This window comes from Mercurialis annua, linkage group LG3 (assembly GCF_937616625.2).
Source record: "Mercurialis annua linkage group LG3, ddMerAnnu1.2, whole genome shotgun sequence".
NCBI classification, from domain to species: domain Eukaryota; kingdom Viridiplantae; phylum Streptophyta; class Magnoliopsida; order Malpighiales; family Euphorbiaceae; genus Mercurialis; species Mercurialis annua.
In genome coordinates, this window is record NC_065572.1 from 65,150,414 (window position 1) to 65,172,754 (window position 22,341).

General features: G+C 30.0%; 3 protein-coding genes and 1 non-coding gene across 5 annotated transcripts; all 4 read left to right on the forward strand.

Moving 5' to 3' along the window:
* The first annotated feature begins 1,326 nt into the window (after nucleotides 1-1,326).
* On the forward strand, nucleotides 1,327-3,383 carry LOC126671013 (mitochondrial import receptor subunit TOM5 homolog). The gene is made up of 2 exons (XM_050364703.1): nucleotides 1,327-1,495; nucleotides 3,043-3,383. The coding sequence occupies exons 1-2, from the start codon at nucleotides 1,409-1,411 to the stop codon at nucleotides 3,118-3,120; spliced, it is 165 nt and encodes a 54-aa protein (XP_050220660.1). The 5' UTR covers nucleotides 1,327-1,408; the 3' UTR covers nucleotides 3,121-3,383.
* Nucleotides 3,384-4,076: 693 nt separating this feature from the next.
* Nucleotides 4,077-4,148, forward strand: TRNAD-GUC (transfer RNA aspartic acid (anticodon GUC)). The gene has a single exon. It is a non-coding gene; the product is annotated as a tRNA-Asp (tRNA).
* Nucleotides 4,149-7,295: 3,147 nt separating this feature from the next.
* On the forward strand, nucleotides 7,296-10,839 carry LOC126674446 (ninja-family protein 2-like). 2 transcript variants are annotated; one of them, XM_050368886.2, is made up of 3 exons: nucleotides 7,296-7,556; nucleotides 7,831-8,359; nucleotides 10,274-10,839. In XM_050368886.2, exons 2-3 carry the CDS (start codon nucleotides 7,867-7,869, stop codon nucleotides 10,666-10,668), a joined length of 888 nt encoding a protein of 295 aa, XP_050224843.1. In that variant the 5' UTR covers nucleotides 7,296-7,556; nucleotides 7,831-7,866; the 3' UTR covers nucleotides 10,669-10,839. The 2 variants fall into 2 exon arrangements, with proteins under 2 accessions (XP_050224843.1, XP_050224844.1); XM_050368887.2 differs by having other exon boundaries at nucleotides 10,292-10,839.
* A 4,907-nt stretch (nucleotides 10,840-15,746) lies between these two features.
* Nucleotides 15,747-17,335, forward strand: LOC126674292 (uncharacterized). The gene is made up of 3 exons (XM_050368723.2): nucleotides 15,747-15,837; nucleotides 16,010-16,123; nucleotides 16,201-17,335. Exons 2-3 carry the CDS (start codon nucleotides 16,075-16,077, stop codon nucleotides 17,214-17,216), a joined length of 1,065 nt encoding a protein of 354 aa, XP_050224680.1. The 5' UTR covers nucleotides 15,747-15,837; nucleotides 16,010-16,074; the 3' UTR covers nucleotides 17,217-17,335.
* Nucleotides 17,336-22,341: the final 5,006 nt, after the last annotated feature.

Consider the following 22,341-nt stretch of genomic DNA (forward strand, 5'->3'; position numbering starts at 1 on the left):
GAAATTTTTAAGAAATAGTTTTGTCATTCTGTTTTTATTTCAAAGTGTGTGTTTTTGTGCAAGCTAGTATGTAATTTTAACAGCTTAATCAATTGAGTAAGACATTTAACATGAAAATAGACTCCAAACATAAATGAATTCCTAAACTCAAATTATTTTATTTGGACCAAAGGATCACTTTACCCCCTGAACTTGTCACAAAGTATCAAAAACGTCCAAATTGAGAAAACCGGATCACTTATACCCTAAACTTGGCAAAACCGGCTCAAAAACACCTTTTGTGCTGAAGTGGCACTTAATTGGAAAGTGGGATTTATAAAAATCATAACTAAATTTTTAGGTATCTTTTTAAACCTTTTTTCAAAAAAATTAAATTTGTTTTTCTTTTTCTTCAACAGCCAAAACCGACCAAACCACCACCCTCTTCCTCCACCTCCACTGTCTACCATCCAAAACCGACCAACCACCGCCCGAGACGAGCTCGTCGTCTCCGTTGAGAGACGAATCCATCTGGTTCGTCTCTCAACGGAGATAGATCTGTCTTATTGGGTTCGTCTCTCAACAGAGACGACAGTTTGTCTCCGTGAGAGACGAGCTCGTCATCTCTGTTAGAGACAGATCTCGTCGTCTCTCACAGAGACGACGATGAGCAGCAGCCGGTGAAGAAACTAGTAGCTGCTCATCGATTTTTTTTGTAAAAGATACATAAAGATTCTTTAAGTTTTTTGTTAATAAAAATTTGATATATAAATTTTAAAATTAATTTGATGTTTTTTTAATTATTATGGATTAATTTGAAAAAAATATAGCGGAGAGTGCATCTCACTCTCTTGGGTGAGAGTGGGGAGGGTGGTTTTTGTACCCTTTTTTGACAAGTTCAGGGTAAAAATGATCCGATTTTGCTAATTTACTTTGTGCCAAGTTCAGGGGGTAAAATGATCCTTTATTCATTTTATTTGAATATAATTAAATTTTTTTACTTAAAATTCGATTAATAAATTAATGTTACTTCTAAAATTTAAAAATATTTTTAATTTATTTTATAATATGATGTTAAAATTGTGAGAATTTTTTTAAAAAAATAATGAATATCATATTTATTTGAAGTATGGGAGAGTGCCAATGTGGGCCTAACCTGAATGATGAAGGCGTCTCTAAATGCATCGAGAGGTTGTTGGTTCGAAACATGCCTCGTTAACTAACAACTAACATGAGACTCTAAAGAGTCGATTTCCACCTTTGATTAAAAAAAAGTATGGGAGAATTTATTGAGGGCTAATCGGTAATTTAAACCGATTTATAACCCTAATAAAGCCCAAGATTTCTAATTCCAGTCTGTTGCTTCGCCAAGAAAAACCCTCTTTTTTTTCTTTCGTCTAAAACCCTAACACTTCGCACAGTTAATCAAATGGCTGATTCAATTCTTTCCGTAGAAAAGCTCAAAGCTTTGTTGAACTCCCAAATTCATGATGAAGAGAAGTGGGCCCTCAATATGGTATTTTTCTCCAATTTTTGCGCTTTCTCAAAAATTTTAATTTTTTTTAATGTCTGTTTTCACTCTTATTATGTGCATAGTTTAATTGATTATTGGTACAATTGTTTTAAAAAATTAATTATGTTTTACACTTAATTGTCGAATTTAATTGTTGTTTGTGGTGAGGCTTGATTCAAATAGGCCTTTTGGGATGTTGCAATTTCTTTGTAAATGAATAAGTTTTATGAGAGAATTTATAGATTAAAGTTCGAGTTCAAAACCGAATAGTTCTTATGTATGTTGAAATCAGCATAGAAAAGCACAAGTTATAGCTGAGGAATTTTTCATGTGTATGTTCTGTTCAAGTTGTACGTTTTGCTTTACTGTCCGATTGGTAGCTACAGGGTAGCATCTTTGTTATAGCTGCGTCCGCGATGAAGCGTTCCATTTTTTGAGAAAAGCTACCCATGATTGGAATGAAGAATATTGGGAGTAGCTAGTAGCTTGTGTTAGTTTATTAAGTATTGAGGATGGGAGAAACGGCATTATACTTTATCACTTCAAATTTATAGTACTGTAGTTCTAGCATCAGGGGGGAGAAATCTCTCTCTATCCAGAATATGTGGTAGATGATTTATTTCAAGTGGTAATTACTGCATAATACTTGCTCGTGTGAAAAGAAGTTCAAAACCTGAGGTGTTAGAAGTGTTATTATGTCATTACTGGAGAAAATCATTGTTTTTCATTTGGTTTTATAGAAACCATCTTCAAGTAAATGCTGCGAATTCTAGGCTTTTGGTCAACTGGAATGTCGTAGTTGAGTGAGTCGTTTGTCAAGCAAAATGCTTTGCCTGAAAATGATTCTCTTTGAAGGTAATGGATTGATCTTTATGCTTATTGATCAAGCTTGGTTTGGAACGTAACATAAAACATAAGCATTAATTTAAGAGAAAATATTTCCTTGGTTATATCCGGAGCTATTTCTATCAGACATCTAATGATATGCTACGCCACGTTATTTCTTAACAGAGACCTATAAAAATACCTTAAAAGATCTATTGAAAATTTTAAATTTTATGTTGAAAATGTAGATATATAGCAGTTTTCAATATTGAGGGTTTCTTGTTGTGTATATTTGGAGTGTGTTTGGTTGTGTTCTGTAATCTTATATCACTCGTGAATTTCTCCAAAATCACTTATATGGATGTCTCATTGATTGGCTGGTATTTTCATTTTCCTGGACAACAAAGTTTTTTGTTGGGTTGTAGTAGAACTATAAGAAACAACTCGACTAATCCCTTGATTTGATTTGATTTGATGTTCATCTCACACGATTGATCTAGCCATAACTGTATAGTGTATTCATTAAACAAGACATGATCTTTTTCCGCGAGCCTGCCTTGTAGAACTTAAAACTTTCTGAGAATTGCTGGTGGGCAAGTTGTTGATAGAGACTAAAAGTTTTTTATAGAAGTAGAGTAGCATTATATGTGTTGTGGTTTCTATATTAATTGCAAGCGCAATGTTCCTATGTTCCGAGTTGAGGAATGCTTTTTCCCTTTTTGCAGAAATTGCTCCGTGCCGCTGGACTCTTTGCTGGTTCCATCTTCCTGATGCGAAATTATGGCGATCTCATGGCAATATAAGAGCAATGAACAGTCACGTCATTGTGGAGGCGGCTCGTATCTCCTAGTACTTTAGCAACATTTAGGTTTTAGCTGTTGTTTTTTTGGTATTGGTCTCTCTGAGAATTACAACAAACAGATCACCAAATTTAATTTATGAGGCCATGTTTTCTTTATGAAATGTAATGCTATGATTCTTTTTCATGTTGCTCCATTTCACTACTCTAATGAAGCCTCCCATTCAAGGCTTAAGCTAAAGCTTTGTAATGAATTTTTTTCGGTTATTGCATCCGCCTTGCTCCGGTGAGTTTCTGCCATTTAAAACTGAGTACCAAACTCCCAATCAATGTTTATGGGTAGAACTCCCCTCCTTTAGTTTCAAATTTCATCCAATGTAAAGGAATTTGGCGCATGTCTAATGACTAGGATGCGCATTAACGGATTGAATCAAATCAAAGCTCTAATTTAGGTTGGTTTTTTTGGTTATGGTTAATTTTTTTGAAAAGTTTGGTTAATTTGATTTCTTTCGGTTATTAGTTGAGAATTTGTCAACTAACCGAACCGGAGCAATTATTTATATACTTAATATTTTTCTATTTATTGATAGAACTTAATTTGCCTTTGGATTTGATATTCAATAAGCAATTAAAACTATTTTTTATATTTATAGTTATCTAATGAAATTAGGTTAACAGAGTAACCGGTTAAATTAAACATATTGTATTCGATTTCTTATATATATATATTGCCTCAATTAGTTATACTTCAAAATTATATAAATCATTATTTTCTTGTAAATGTATTTAACTATTTAAATAAAATAAAATAAAAGGTAAACAAATATAATTAGACTTTTTAAATGGAACCTATAAAAGAATAACAAATAAACTTCTAATGAAAGTATTGCGGTAAAGTTTTAGTAGTTACTGATGAATGCTTCCGTTTATTTTATAGTATAAAGAATGAAAGGACATGAAGTCGTTGTAGTATAGTGGTAAGTATTCCCGCCTGTCACGCGGGTGACCCGGGTTCGATCCCCGGCAACGGCGATTTGTTTTGTCTTAAATTTTTGGAAATGAAAGCAAAAGAAAAAGTGGACAATTATACGGGTCCCACCTCCGGTCACGACTCAAACCACTTCTGTACCAAAATATTTAGTCCAGAATTATATTTTTTTAATTTCATCAATAATCAAAAGCCACTTATACTCTCCAAATTGTAACTTTTTTTTATAGAAAGTATTTCTTTTTTACATATAGAAAATCTGACCGGGTTAGAAATATAATTTTAGGTTAGTCCAGTGGAAACAATAGGCCGTATCAAAAAATTAAATTTTATGAATGCACTTGAAATCCAAATCAGTCAGGCATGACTTCACTGGCATAAAAATATACTTAATTAATTTATTTTAAATTTATAATTCATACTAATTAAAACTTTGTAAGTCATGGAAATATCTGAGAGGGGCGAATTAGGTTTAATCAAAAAATTAAAAATTTGTTTAAGATAGAGATGATGAAGTTAGGATTTGGAGAGGAACACAAAATAATTTTAAAGTGGTTCGAATTAAACAAAATCATATATCCACTACTCAATTAAAAATTGAGATTGTCACAAGAAATAAACTTGATTACAAGTTACAAAATGGTGTTTTAAAGCTTAACACTCAATTTATAGTTTTTTCAAAGTTAAACCCCTAATTTACAACTAATTGAGTTTTACTAGGTGTAATTAACAACCCATAAAAAAAATACTCTAATAAACTAGAACAACAAACAATTAATGTTAAAGAATTGATGCACAATAAATTTGAGAGAATTTGAATTGTTAGAAAGTTTTGAATGTTGCAATTAATATGTTCCATATATTTATTTATTTTACATACAGTATCGCCTTCTTCGTCAATTTTAAGATCAACCAAAAACTAATCAAAGATCAACTAAATATTAATCAAAAAATAATGTATCAGTATTCTGTCTCAATTAAATTTTAATTTGTTTAATACGTTTTTCATACATTGTTGTCTTTTTCGTCAATTTTCAAATAAACAAAAAACTATCTTAATGAAAATTAATAATATCAATCATATGTTAACTGAAAATCAAAACGAAATCAACATGTGTACAATACTACAACATTATTATAAATATTCATCAGTCAACCATTATCAACAAATCGTGATGTAAAAAAAACAACACAATTAAAATGCAGAAGTAACACAATATAGCTTCAAAAAATCATAAGATGTATTAATATCATATGAAAAGGCAATATAATATTTAAAATGGTTTTTTTTACACAATGGTGAAAAAAATGTTGTAAAAAGAAAATATGAAAAAAGCAGAAAGAAATAAAGAAGATGAACAACGATAACATACTGTGATTTCAATGCCAAACAAAAATAATGATGATAAGAAGCATTCAAGCTAAAAAAAAAAACGACGCCGATGACATGGAAGCATTCGAGCAAGGGTGAAGCAGACAAAAAATGTGGGTTATATTTGATTACAAAAAATGAGATTTTTAGAATTACAAATTGAATGTTGTTATGACTAATGCTATATAATCCAATTTTTTCAACCATTTTTTTATTCCGTATGAGGTGGCAATTAAAAAGTAAATTTAATTAAATTTTATTTTTTGAGATATATATTTTTAATAGAAAATTGGACGAATATAATCTTACCACATAAGATGGGTTAAAAGAGTTAGGTTATAAAATATTTTTCTGTTATTATTTGTGTAAAAAGCTTTATATATAGATCACTAATTGAATATAATGCGAAATAGTGCTAAAATTCAGATATTTTTTATTTTTACAATTTAAAGTAAATTAATTTTAAATTTTATAATATTATTTCAGTTTTCTTTTTTCGTTGGAATTCTATCCAATTTTCTAAAATCAATTTAATTATCCATGTGAAAATACCACATTAAAATTTGGCCTACTTGGCTTGACAATGCCAAAAAGGAAAACTTTTTTTATATTTAGCAAAATCAATCCAAAATGATAAATTTTTTATTCTATCCAATTCATAATCATTTAATTGTTTAAATTTTCAATTAAATTTATATACTTATTTTATAATAAAGAAATTCAAAATTTTAAAATTAAATAAAAATCAGAAATAATGCCAAAACCAATGTTTGGAAATTGAAGAAAAATAAAAGCAAATTAAAAATTAAAATATCAGAAAAGTCAAATAACATAAATTTGTATCGTATTTGTAGTGAAAGATTAAAAATTTCAATTAATTATAACAAATAAATAAAATTGTAACAAAATTAATAAATTAAGGTAATTTATAAATTTCAATTTTTTAAAATAAAGTTACAAAAATTCAAAAGGTTTGCATTTTTACACCATCAAACTATGTGGGCAAAATTTTAACAGGGCATTGCCATGTGAGTTGTAGCATTATTATTGTTTGTGATACTAAATTAATTTTGAAAAACTAAATAAAATAAAAATAAAAAATAAAGTTATATTATTATTATAAAGGAATGTTTATCTCATATAACTGTTGTATGATTGTATCATGTCATTTTTATATCAAATATGAGCATTTATGATAGGTAATCTTTTAATTATTATATATTTTTTTATCATTCAATTTTTCACATGGAAAACGCACAATTAGTTTGTTACACGAATGACATGGCGCAACGGTTATGTTGTATAATTATTTTGACAAAAATTATAAAATCCAATTTAAATTGTAAAATATGCAAATATTAATCACTGGATGAGCATAATAAAAATAATAGTAATATAATTATTTTATTTTTTAATTTATTTAATCTATTTTATTATTGGATGCTTTCAATAGATAAAAAAAATACTTATGTTCTAACTTACCATAACAAGCTCTAATAATAATGCTAATAATAATAAGAATTATACAACATAATCTTTTAAATAGAAATTCCAAAACACCAACAGAGAAATACCAGCGTCACCATATCTGGTTTTCAAACGACACGTGTCAAACGAAAACCCCACAACACTGACGCCGCACACACTTTTCCAAAACCCTAATTTACGAAATCACCACTACCTCAATCAAAACCCGATAAAGAAACCACAGTAATAACAACCAAAAAAGGAGGCGTTTTTGGTAAATAAACAGTCAGCAGAGAACACAAAGACAAAAGACTCGCAAGAAAGTTTCAATGTCCAAACACAGACAGCACACAGAAGCCTAACCCAAAAGAGAAAAGATCCCGTACAACCCCTCTCTCCTAAGCCACTGCTCGCCACGTGGATGCCCTCAAAATATGTGTTGTCATTTACAAATCTTTAGTAACAGTCTTCTTCCTCAGTCGCTACCTCCATTTTTCATAACTTTCACCAGATTTTCATTTGATTTCACTTTTTCTTTTCTTTTCGCTTTTCATTCTCTTTTTATGGCTATTTAAATCGTCTTCTAATTCACTCTAATTCACCACAAAACAACGTAAGTTCATCATTCTTTTTTCATTTTGTTTGAAACTAGGTAGCACGGACACGGAGAAACGAGACACTTGAATACAGACACGGCGAGACGGCATTAGTTTAAAGTTTTTTTTTTATGTCTGAATCGTCAAGTGTCTGATACGTTTTCGAAACGAGATACAGTTGATCGAGTGAAGTGTCCGTGCTACCTTTGTTTTTGTTGATTCTTGAGTTGGGTAGTTGTCATTTTGCATTTATTTTTGTTAAGTTCTAATCTTTTGTGTCCTGTTTTTCAGCATCAACAAATAGCTGAAGCTTTTCAATTCTCTTTAATGGCGGCATTTTCTAAGAAAACCAAGTTGATGAACATGGATAAACCAGATATGAATCTGGGACTCTCTTTATCTCTGGGTGGAATTTATGAATCCAATAGAAATTCATTACCATTGCCAAGATCATCTTCCATTATTGGAATGCTGACAGTGAACAAAAATGATGCTGAATTAGCTGAGCATAATTCAAAAAACTCACTGCTTTTTAGGTCTTGTTCAGTGCCAACTGAGGCAGAGCAAGAGCAGAGAAAGGCCACTGTAATGGCTATGATAGCCAGAAAAAGAATTGATTCTGCTTATTTTATGACTGAAAATGGAATTAATGGTAATTTGCAGGAGAATTTTGTGGCTAATGAACCAAGTATTATGCCATCTTCACCATCTGAAATTGCTGCTTGGGCTGCTGCTTCTGCTGCAAAAAGCCCCGCCCTGTGTCGCGCTCTCGTCGAGATTAAGAGGCAGGCCTTTTTGAATAGCAGCAGAAAACTTGGTGGTATGGTTTCTTATCTTTTGCTGATTTGATGTTAATTTTTGTTTTTGTTGATCGATATATGCGTAATTGTCCGGAGAAACTGAATCGATAAGTGATGATTGTGCTTTAGCGATTAGTAAATGGGTATTGATTGAATAGAAATTAAGAGTAATACTGCATTTAGTTGTATGCATTTTAGTGAAATTTCTAGTTTGTAAGGTATGTTCTGCATGAAACTAATAGGAAATACATGTAGAGAAAAGGTTAATTAATGAACCAATAGCTAGGCGAATTTCTCGGAACATTATGTAAGGGATATATGCTTTTTCCGCAAAAATGTAAGAAAATGATGCAATCAAATCTTGAATTCATTTGCGAGCCGCCAAAACTAGAAAATGATCTGGCCGATATTGACAAAAAAATGAAAAGGATAAAATGATCATCTATTAGAATGAACACGTGCCGTGAAAATGTACTTAAGAATATTTGCGGAAAGGTTGTACATTTCACTTATTTTTTTGACTAATTGTTGGTTCAAGTTGATTAGAATTAGGGAATTAATGCTGGATATTGGAGTTAATGTTGGATTTTGGGAATTAAAGTTGATTAGATTCACTACTTTTATTAAAGCGGAAAGTGGATATTGATATCTTCATACGTGTTGTTTCTTTCGTAAAAGTCAACCAAACCAAAAGAAGGTTCGGAAAGGATTTAATAAAATTATAAAATAATTATATATATTTTATTAGGTATAACTCTTTAGATTTTTATGGATATGAATAATTGTTTTCAGTTGTCTATTAGATTTTAAGTAAGAAATGAACGATTACTGATAATTGTGCTTTTGGATTAGTAAATGGTTATTGTTCGAGTAGAAATGAAGAGTAATGCTGCATTTAGTAGTATGCATTTAGGGAAATTTCTAGTTTGTACAGTGTATGTTTCATGAAACTAATAAGAGAACACATGAAAAGAATGGGTTAATTAATAAACCAATAGCTAGGCAGATTTCTCGGAACATTATGTAATGAACATTCGATTTCTCTGCAAAAAAGTGAGAAAATGATGCGATCAAATCTTGAATTGATTTGCTAGACGCCAAAACTAGAAAGCGATTTGGCCGATTATTGACAAAAAAAATGAAATGGATAAAATGATTATCTATTTGCATCAACACGTGTCGAGAAAATATATTTAAGAATATTTGCGGAAAGGTTGCAAATATATTTCGACCAATTGTCGGTTTAAGCATCTTGTGAATGGTAGATTTTGGAATTAATGTTGGATTTGGGGAATTAAAGTCAATTAGATTCACTACTTTTATTAAAGTGGAAAGTGGATATCCAAATCTTCATATGTGTTGCTTCGATGTATCCAAACTTAGATTTTGAATTTAGGCTGGAAAGATCTAGCTGAGGTTCATAAATCGGTGGACATATATAAAGTGAAAGTTAATCGAACCAAAAGAAGATTCGGAAATGTTTTTGTCGTGATAGTATAATTTTTATTATTCTAGTATTTAGTTGAGAAATGCAAGAGTATAGTTTTCTCCTTCAAACTCTAAATAGTACCAGGGTTTAAGTTGATGCTAAGCTATATATAATGCATGTTGATTTCAAGTTTCAATATTTTCTTTCTATGTTTTTGTTCTTCGCTAAAATATAATTCATGAATTAACATTAAGAGTTTTGTCACTTTAATCGATTTTCAATCTATCATTAAATTTTATGTCTATGTTATCCCTTGATGATTATTTTCACTAGAAAAAATAAATTAAAAAGACATTAATAACTTTCAATGGAAGTATTATCCGCAATGAAATTTAGTGTAGATTATAGTCATTGGTGGGAAATTTTCTGAGTAAATTTTCTCAGGTTCTTGAAGCATTGAAGTTCTAAGTTTTGTCTAGTACTGATCCATACGTTTCAACTTTAGCTAAAAAAATTCGTACAGAACAAGAAAGTTTGGCTGCGGAGAATGGTGCGAGCCGTCCACACGCTCCAACGCAGAAGGAATCAGAATTCAAGCTGGCAGAACAACCCGAGAGCGGAAATCCATTCAAAAAGGCTAAACTTATGAGCAATGTGTTTGAGGTTACGGGGATGGAAGTGATGAAAGAGATGCCTAGTGTGACAACAACAGGAGATGGCCCATACGGAAGGAAAATAGAAGGATTTCTGTACAAATACAAGCAAGGCGAAGTGGGCATTGTGTGCGTATGCCACGGCAGGTTTCTGTCACCGGCAGAGTTCGTAAGGCATGCCGGCGGCTATGATGTAGCAAACCCGATGAGGCGCATTACTGTATGCCCCTCTTTTAATTCCTTTTAGCACATTTTATTACAGGGGCTTAAAAGTGTAACAATTGTGTCTAGCAATTACTTTTATTGAATTTCCTTTTGGTGTTCTTTTGAGAAATCTCAGGAGGACTCTCTATGATAAGCTTTTAAAAGGAAGAAATAGATTTTAATTTCTCTTCATTGTGGAGAGATTGTTTTATCACATTTGTGTTGAAGTTGTTTGCACCTTGCAGTGTTATTTAGAACTTGATCAAGCATTAATATAATGAAAAACTCATTTATGTTCCAAAATAATTGTTGTTTTTATTATTTTTATATATTTTAAAAAGGGCTAATACCTCAAAAAAAACTCCGACCTTTTAGCCCCTTTTCAATTCTACCCTGACGTTGAGAACTGGTCAATTTTACCATATTTTGCATTTTTGTGTTTCAATTGTACCTTTAAATATTAAATTGACGTTTTTTTCGTTTGGAAAAAAACTAAAAAACATTCTCCATGTCTAGCATATATTAATTGTATATGTTGAAAAATTATTTAAATTTAGTTAAATTAATTAAGAATTTATATTAGTTTTAATTTGATTATGGTTTTGAGTTAGTTTTTAAAAATAAAAACTTATTTGTATTTTTTCGAATGGAAATAAATTTAATTTTATCTTTAAACTTAATTAATTAAATGATTTTATCATTTAAATCAAAAAATTGTGAAAAGTTAAATAATTAGGGTACAATTGTGTCACGACCCATTTTCATGAATCGTGACCGCCGCTAGGGTATGGGTAATATAGTACCAACACCCGTAACTAGCCTTCCTTATATCATACAATTACAATAAACATGCAGAAAAACCAATGCTCAGGGCAACCGAGACTTCAACCTAATTACAATATTAATTTTTTTGATTTTATATATATTAGTATCGGTTTTTTATATTCAGTGTTTGTGTCTACTTAAATAGTATATGTAACAGGTTTAAACTGACAGGAAAAATTGTAAAAAACAGCAAATTTCTGTCGGGAATTCATCTTATTCCTGACAGAGTTTTTAAATTTACCGACAGACTGTCCGTCAGTAAATTAAAACAATTACTGACGAACGTCAGCGACGGATAATTCGTCGGTAATATTTTCCGATGGATTATTCGGTCGTTAGAACGTCGGGACTTCATCGGTAAATGGGTTGCCATTTACTGATGGAGTCTGTATATACCGACGGATGTGTCCGTCGCTAACATTCCTCGACGAACAAGTTCGTCGAAAAAACGTCGGTTCTTCATCGACAAATAGGTCGCCATTTGCCGACGGAGTCCGAATATTACCGACAGAGTATTCTGTCAGTAACTTTTCCTGATGGACTTTGTTGTATCGCTAAAGATTTAGTGACAACAACAATACCGACAGATGCAATCTGTCATTAATCCGCCGGAAAACGAATTTATCGACAAATTTATTGGTGTAAGCGACAGAAAAATCCGTCGCTAACACCAGACATTCTTGTAGTGAAATTTAATGGCGAGCGAGTGCTGGCCATTTTAGCAACGGATTATTCGTCGCTAAAGTGGAAGGCTTTTGGAGAGAAAGCTGAGGGCCAAAAAATTGGCCAAACTTAGCAACAAATTTCGAAATTCGTTGATAAATGGCAATTTATGTAAAAACGTCGCCTCAAATGCAACGTTTCATTTGTCTCAATTTTAGCGACGAATTTCTATATGTGTATTCGTTTGCTAAACTCGAGATAATTAAATAGAAGCAGCCCCTTTTCTTCTTTTGTTTTCTTCTTTTCCTTTGCAAACCGCCGTTCTCCCCAGCCATCATTAAAAATGATGAATTTTTATAATGATGATAATACAACTTTACCATCATTTTAATAGGGTGTTATAATACAATAGTTTTAGTCTACGGATGACGTGCTAGACTCGGTCTATCTAAGAATTTCTCTTAATTTATTTCTTAATTTGATACAACAAAAATAGTAATAACTAGCTATCTACTTTTTTGTATCGAATATAGAGGAAATTTTCTACTGTACACGATTTTATATTTTATTTTCAACTTTAAATTGTTTTGAAACATAACTACATCTCGTACTTCTTTTTTTTTTATCAAAAATACCTTTTTTTTAAATTCAAAAGTACTTTTTTTATTTTTTAATGATTTATGATCTTTTTAATAGATTTTTTTTGTGTTTTTTAATGTAACTATATTGTTTTTATAGTGTGTATATGGTGTTTTTTAGTATAATTATTTTTATAATGTATCTATAGTTTTTTATGGTATAATTATGGTGTATTGTAGTGTTTTTATGGTGTTTTTCTATGGTGTTTTTATATTGTTTATATGGTGTTTAAATGGTTAGATACACCATAATTATACTATAAAAATAGCATATAAGCATTATAAAAATATCATAGATATACCATAAAACACCGTAAATAAACTATATGTGCACTATAAAAACAAATACACTATAAAAACACCATTGTAGATACACCATAAAAATAATGTAAATACACCATAAAAATAACATAAATACACCATAAATTAATTAGTTGTGTACAAAATCAGTAGTATCAAAATAAAAGAACAAATCTATAAAAAGAGAAAGGGAGAATAATTATATGAATACTAGAATTATAAATTTACATACATATATATGTATATATATATATATATATATATATATATATATATATATAAAATAGATCTATGATAAAATTTGTGTATAAAAAATTTAAATTATCACAAAAAATCTAAAAAAATTAAAAAAATCTAAAAAATTACAAAATTACAAAAAATGTAAAACGACGTCGAGAAATCCACCGAAAAAAAAGTTGACGATGAGAAAACCAACGGAAGAAACGCGGCGATGAAAAAATCATCGGAAGAAATATGGCGATTAGATTTCCAACAGAAACAACGCGATGGCAGAAAAACCAGTGGAAGAAATGCAACAGCAAGAAAAACACCGGAAAAAAATACAACGGCGAGAAAATTACAGGAATAAACACGACGACCAGAGGAGAAAAGAAAAGAGAGAGAGAAATTTGGGAGGAAGAGAAATAGAAAGAGAGAGATGTGCGGCGGCTGTGAGTAAAAAATTACTTTAAATGAGTTGATGTCTTTTATAAATAATAGGGTATTTTTATAAACATATTTGTGAAAAATAGGGTAGCGAGAGAAATTATTAATTTTGGCCAGAAAACATGTAAATAAATTTTAAAATCATGTATTTTAAAAATAATTCCTTGATTATACATAATAATTGAAAGGTTATATTATTTGCATATAATCTTTTTCATAATTTATGTAGATTTTAAATTCAAATAATTTAATTTGATCTAAGGTTCTTTTGATAAAAATACATTTCTCTTATTTTATATTTTAAAAAAGAACAAATGATAAAAAAACCCCTGATGTTGCGTTAAAATATAAAAAAAAATCCAAAAAAACCAAAACCTGATCACAAATCACTTTTACCCTGATGTTGCGTAAACCGTATCAAAAAGGCCCTTCTATTATTTTTTCCCACTCTCACCCAGAGTGTGTAACACACTCTCCAAAAAAAATATACAATGATCCCTGATATTTTATTCATTGTAGAAATTGATACTAAACATTAATAATTACCCAACCACTCACCCACTATTTTCTGACCACTAGCATATTACCGATCGCCGGATTTTTTCCGGCTGTCTTCTCCGGCAGCTCTTCCGTTCAAGGGAAGAACAATTTTTCCCTTGAAAGGAAGAAAAATCTGATGTTCGTTCTTCCCTTGATGGGAAGAACAGAAGCAGAAGAACCAGATCTGGCTCTTCCCTTTAAGGGTAGAACGACCGCTCGTTCTTCCCTTTAAGGGTAGAACGACCGCTCGTTCTTCCCTTAAAGGGAAGAACAACCTGTTCTTTCCCATGGGAAGAATGAATAAATGCCACGTTAGCAATGTATCATTTTTACCTTTAAACTCGTCAAAACCATATCAAATACCCCCTTAAATACATTTTCCATTCTCCGAGGGCCTTTTGATACGATTTACGCAACTTCAGGGTAAAAGTGACCCTTTCTTGGAGTTTTGCTTTTTTGATATTTTGACGCAACATCCTAGAGTTTCTTTTGATCCTTTGTTCTTTTGAAAAATCAAGGCAAAAGGTCTGAAAAACTACCGACCTTTCAATTTTTTTTCAATAACACCCTCACCTTGTAATTTTTTCAATAGCACCCTATTTCGTATTTTTCGATTTCAATAGCACCCTAAATTTTTAAAAAAAGATGGTTTTACTATTATAAGGATTAAACTTTTTAAATAATTAAATTTAAGGGTCATTTTATACTTTTTTCTACTTGGACAAATTCAAATAAGTCCCTTCACTTAAAAACCTTTTAAATAAATTCAAAAAAATAAATAAATATATATTAATAATTTAATTTTAAATCAAAAAAAAACCGAACCCGCTCCGCTCGTCTTCCTCCATGGAAGACTGGTCTTCCTCCATGGAAGACCAGCAGCTGGTCTTCCATGGAGGAAGACCAGCAGATCTGGTCTTCCCACATGGAAGACCAGATCTGCTGGTCTTCCATGTGCGAAGACCAGCAGCCGCTGGTCTTTCATGGGGGAAGACCAGCTGTGCTGGTCTTCCTCGGAAGACGAGCCCTCCGGAGCGGGTTCGGTTTTTTTTTTATTTAAAATTAAATATTTATTCATATTTTTTTTTGTGAAGAAGATAGCATTTATGTATAATTTAAAACATTGTAGGATATTTAGAACTTATGATATATATGAAGGATTTTTTTTGAATATTAACCAGATGAAAAAAGTTCAATTTAATGCTTTAGGGTGCTATTGAAACCGAAAAATACGAAACAGAGTGCTATTGAAAAAATTACAAGGTCAGGGTGCTATTAAAAAAAAAAATGAAAGGTGGGTAGTTTTTCAGCCTTTTTGCCAAAAATCAATGTGCAAATGTTGATTATTATTAATATATTAAAAATTTCTTCTCAAAAAGAATTAAAAAATTAAAATATAATCTGACATAATATTTATTTTTATATTAAATTTGAAAATATATATTTTTTTGATAAAAATGTCAAAAAAGTGAATGAAAGTTTTAAAAGTTGAAGAGTTTTTTGCTGATGAACTCACTTAAGCCATTGTTGCGTACAAAAACTCATTCTCTTCTCCTTCAGATTTAGCTTTGGGTGTAAAGGTATTTCCTTTCTTCTTTACTGTTTCTTTTCCATTGATTTGATGCTTATTTAGGTCTGAGATTGTGTATCGCCCTGGTTTCTTATTTATTTAATCTATTATATGCTTTACAGAGTCTGTTCAATTGAAATCCTTTGCTGGATTATAATTATGATTGAATTTATGATGTGTAGGAGGAGTGTGTTGAATTGAATTTGTTGCTGAGAAATCAGGGCAGAATGGAAATTGTAAGCTTGTTATGGATTGGACGCATGTGGAACGAGGTTACGAACATCTTCCAAAAGAATGTAGAATTTCTTCCTAGTGAAATCATTTTTGAAATACTATCTAGGCTTCCTGCTGATGAAGTTCTCAAATGTCGTAGTGTCTCTAAGGAATGGAGGGCACTCGTTCCCACTCCGTATTTTTCGCACTACCACATACGCAAACAAGCATGGAATGCAATTTTCGTTTCTCGATCGAGGAGCTAAGGAGAACCAGATGGTCACAAAATATTGCAGTAAGCCCACTCTCAAAATGCTAGAGTACTTGCCTCATGTCCTTTTTAGCTATAATGGATTAGTTGTATTAGAGTCATCCCCGAAATCCTCGTATTTCATTATTTACAACCCCATCACACAAGAAGAAATCATCTTGAAAAAGCTATATAGTACTGGCTACATCTGTGCTATTTATTTTCACAGTTCGACAGGAGAATACAGAACGATGTATGCATATAGAAATTGCAAAGCCATTACCCATTGCTGGTCCTATCTAATAGCAGGTCAATCCTGGAATCATTGGTTTCATCTTCGGATAGCTACTTATGCGCCGCCTCTCAAGGGTGGTCCTGTAAACATAAATGGATTTGTTTATTGGATGATTGACAGTAAAGTAATAGATTATACAGCTGCTATTCCGCCTCTATGCACTGCATCTATAATCGCATTCGACACGGAAACTGAGGAAATCCGAGTTATGGCTCATCCAGGGACAACATGTTCTAGCTGTCGAGATGCGCAGCCATATATGAACCTCCTAAATGTGGAGAACAGTTTAGTCTATGCTCGCGTATATCTGAAACTCATCAGGATTTGGGTGCTTGAAGATTCTACGAAATGGCTTTGGGCTAAGAGGTATGACATTAATCTTGATTTCGACGTGCAACAGTACCCATCCGTAACAAATCCACACTATTATATAAAGCTTTTTTACATCCCGGACGGGCAGCTGCTAATATATTGGGATGGTGTAGGGTTGTTTCAGTATCATCTGGAGCTCAAAACATTTAGGAAAATTGATGTTATAATCAATGGACGAGATTTAATGAGTTATCATAGGGAAAGTTTATGCTGGACTTCTTACACAAAAAGCTTTGAGTCCTATATTAAAACTGTATGATTATTTCTTTCTTTTGCTATCATTTTGGTTGTGATTTTGGAATTGTTTGATAATTCTTGGTTTTTGTTTAGAGATTTTTACATAGATGCTAGAAATACAAAAAATATTTACAGAGGAAAGTTTACTCTACAAAAATACTAGTCATATAAATTTAATTACAAAAACACTGTTTTTAAGCCATAACCTATCTCTTGAATGACTCAGCTGGCCATGGTTTTTTCTTTGCCAATACTTTTAGCTCTTCAACACTGCTTTCTTCTTTACCGCAAGAGAAAATTGCATGTACAATACTTTAACAATACTTTAAAATAAATAAAGGCTAAACCTTAACAATACTTTCTCATTGGGTCCCTCTACTCTTCACTTTTTATTTTGACACATCATCATTTAAAGGAAGATTAGTATTTAACGGATAGTGTAGCACACTCTCCACATCCCATCCGTTTAGGGGTATAAAAACAAAAATAAATAAAAGTGAAGGGACTCAAGGAGGACAAAATAAAGTAAAGGCACCGAATTAAAAAAAGTCCAGAGTAAAAGGATCCCAAGATGAATTTTAAAGACTCTGAGTTATTAGAGATAAATAAGTATTTAGAATAAAAAAATGAAGAAATGAACAATTATATAGTACGGAAAGTAGGGGTGGGCATGAACCGGTTAACCGGTTCATGAAAGTAATTTGTAACCGGTTCATTGTAGTGTGGTTTTTAAAATTAAAAATCTAAACGTAAAATTTTAAAAGGTTAACCATTAAATTGGTTAATCGTTTAAAACGGTTTGATTTTTTGGTGTTGCGAGTTTTAACCATGCGACCATTACGAAAATAAGAACAAAAAAAATAAAATTTTAATATAGTCTAATAATTATACTTTAATTTTTATTTAATTATAAATATATACTTCTTATATATTTCTAACTGAATTAGGTAAATATTTTATTAAGAAAGATAAAGTTCTTTTAAAATATTATATATATATATATATATATAGATATATATCTATATATATGTATATGTATGTATATATACGTATATGTATATATACATATATGTATGTATGTATAAACCTGTATAGGTATGTATGTATGTATGTATATGTATATGTATATGTATATGTATGTATATATATATATATATATATTCTAAAAGTTAAAATATATTTCTAAATAAAATATTTATTAAATATATTTTTGTGTTTAGTATTTTATGTGTGTCGATTATAAAATATATTTTATTTGAATTATAAACCGGTTAACCGCATTTAAAATTTAAACTTAAACCATTAATCATAAAAAGTAAAAATCTAAATTTTTGGACCGGATAATTATATTTTTTTGTTCCATTTTACAATTTTGGTCTTGTTAATCGGTTTAACTGATTTTTTTTCACCCCTAAACGGAAAGAGTATAAATTATAGAAACTTTATGGATCCCGAAAATGAAAGAGATGGGTGCAAACGTAAAATGGGAGATGATGGTGGAGTAAAACATAAAAAACTAAAAGCGACATGCGTTCATCCTCAAAATAATATGTAGAAGATAGTGTGAATTGAATCTATCTTTTTGCTAAATTTCATTAGCTTTCACTTATATGTTACTTGGTTATTTTTTTATTAGGGAGGTTCAAAATTGAAATTTAATTGGTTTATGAAATGTAAAATATTTAATGAAACATCTAATAATATACTTATAGAATGCCCGGATCATCATCATTTTGGCTTAACGCATAGTTTAACCTTTTGAACTTATACCTGTTCTTAAATTTAACGTCTCACATATCGAATCTCTAAATTTATTAAAAATCATATTTAATCTTAAACTTAATAAAAAAAATAAACATTGAACCTTTCCGTACACAGTCTTATAGAGTGTATCAAGTATCAGGTAGATAAGAAGGGGTTCGACGTTTATTTATTTATCAATTTTAGGAGTCAAATAGGATTATTTAACAAGTTCAGATGTTCGACAGATAAGATATTAAATTTAAAAGTAAGATAGATAAAAATATATAAATTTAGGAGTCAAACTATATATTAAGCTTTCTTTCTATTCCTAAAATAATTATACTAAAAGAAGTGGAATCTTTGTAGCTACAAAAACAAGTCCAATTAAATGACAAATTTTAGCCTCCTTTTTCTTGCTCTATTCATTTTTTTCAAAATTTAGTGTGGTTGTCTTTATTTTACTAATCAGTGATAGTCCATTCTTTCATAAATTTAATAAAATATTTCTCATTATTGAAAAAGTTATATACTGAAAAAATGATTATTAAAAGAATTTAAAACTAATATATAATCTAGAGCATGAGTCAATTATCATTCTTTGGCCATAACAAATATCAGCATTGTTGACTTTAGAAAGGATGGTGTTCCTTCATGTGTTGACTTTATAATTGTCATTTTCTATTCCCACACTATATCATAAAAAGACAAGCTATAAGCCTTTCAAAATGAACCACTCTATTTCATTTAAAATTCATATACATAATTGTAGGTCAGGGTTTTTGACAAATTTGTTCCCCCTCCTTTATACAAATTTCGGATTTATGCCCCCAAATTAAAAAATTCTAAATTTGTGCCCGGAGACCCACCGGCCCGCAATAAGCTATTGCGGGCTGGTACCAGCCCGCAATGGCTTATTACGGGCTGCCTCTTAATCCAGCTAATTAGCTAATTACGGGCTCCTTTATCATTAATGCCATATTGCATCATATAGTCACTTTATTCATTTCCTTTCTATTTTGTATTGCTTTCTTTTCTATTTTGTATTGCTTTCTTTAGTGCCCTGATTGGATTTTGAAAATTTTGCTTATAAATGCATGATCCCCATTTCTTCTTCATTTTCAAATTTACACTATATAAAAAATAATAAAATTCAAAAATCTAACAGATAGTGAATATATTGTAATTAAGTAGTAATTGAATTTTTGAATAAAGTAACATAATCATTTCCTAAAAAAATAAAGCAACATAATCATTAATGTTGAATTTAAATTTTAATTATAGTAAAGTGGCGTAAATAATATAGAAGTATTTATCTGGTTAAACGTCGAAAATGCAACAAAAATAATAAAAAATAAATTATTGACTATTAATATAATAAAAAAATGAGATCAGTTTACAATTTTTCACGACTTGTTATATTATTTTATTTTTATTTTTTCATAAATTTTTTCTTATCGAATATAAATTATAAAAATCATTTGCACTTGAAGCAGAAAAGTCCAAATTGAAAGAACTTAAACTTTGAAGAAAGTGGATGTAAATTTCTAAATTAATTTCAAAGTTAGATTGATCAATTTACAGAGTAATGTTCCAAATGTCACCTACTCCTTGCTAATGTCTTCAAAAAGAATTATTTTTGGATGGTTTAACTAACTATGGTACCAATCAAAAGCTATAAGTTATACATTAACATAATATTATTATTATTGGCTTAAAGTCATTTATAAAATTAAGAATAACATTACCATCACTTAACCAATTAACTAGTTAAAGGTGCTTTGGTTTACAATGACAGCATTAGTACTAAATGACATACTCATTAATCTAACTTTTTATTTTCATTGTTCAACTTTTAATCATAAAATTAAATTTAAAAATCTATTTAGTTCAAAACAAATAATGATATATTTTTGTGAATTATATTTTAAATTAAAATTTCTGATGCTTCTAAAGTTTTAATAATAAAGGGTATAAAAATGTTTAATCATTTAAAAATATTTTACTATTTTGACTTTTTTTATTTATATCCCAAGTTTTTAAAGTCGTTAATCTTATCTCATTTTTTAATTTTTAGTTCCAGATATATTTATTTTTTAAATTGGAGTTTTTCCATTTTGTTCATATTCGACACTTAAACTAAATAAACTTCTAATATTATAAAACTTACATTAAAATTGAGGCTATGTGTAAAATGTAAAAGAATTTTGAATCTTATTCCAAGTTTAAAAAAATTCCAATTTGAAAAATGGATGCATTTAAAACAGAAAATTAAAAAATGAGTTAAACTGGACAATTTTAAAAATTTAGGGTTTAAACAGAAAAAATAAAAAATATGAAATATTTTTAAATGATCAAGCCATTAAAAAAAACTATAATATGTATTGTATTTTAAATTGTTTATACAATTTATGAAATTCAATATCTTTGAATCTACAGGCAATGGAATTTTGGTTTTCAAAATTTAAGAAAAAACTTGTATAAATTTCGGAAAGCCATTATTTTGTATAAATCGGAAAGCAATGAAATAATGGGATTGATGCATTTATAAGCCAAATTTTCAAAGTCCAAACAAGGCACTAAAAAACAGCAATACAAAATAGAAAGAAAATGAATAAAGTTGACTATGTGATGCAACATGGCATTAATTGATAAAGGAGCCCGCAAAGGCTTATTGCGGGCTGCCTCTTAATTCAATTGATTAGCTAATCAGCTGGATTAAGAGGCAGCCCGCAATAAGCCATTGCGGGCCGGTACCAGCCCGCATTGGCTTATTGCGGGCCGGTGGGTTTCCATGCATAAATTTAGAATTTTTTAGTTTGGGGACACAAATCCAAAATTTGTATAAAAGAGGGGGAACAAATTTGTCAAAAATTCCATTATTAGACTAACTAATTTCAAAACTACAATATTTTATTTTTATCTATAGAGTATATAAAAAAAATTATTATTTACTTTTCAACTTGTAGAGTACTTTATATTTTTGACAAACAATTCAAACACTAAAATTCTTATTTATCTATAATAAATCTATATATTTATCATCAAATAAATTAATTGTTTCATATTCTAATCTATAATGCACTGATAAGTAAACTTATCATTATTATACTATTTATACATTTAGAAATTAAAAGAATAAAACTAGAAAGATATATTAAAAAATTAATTTTAATTAAGTTAGCTATATTAAAAGAAATTTATTCAAACGGATTACTATTTTAGAATAGATACAATTTACCAAATAATGAAATTTGTTATTGAAAGTATTTTTGTTGTATATCAATATTAGTACTACCCCATTTGACAAACAATTCAGCCAATAAAAACAAAGAAAAAAGAACTGGCATCATTATTATTTATAGCAAAATTCAAAAACTAAATTTGGACCCAATCATGGCCATCCA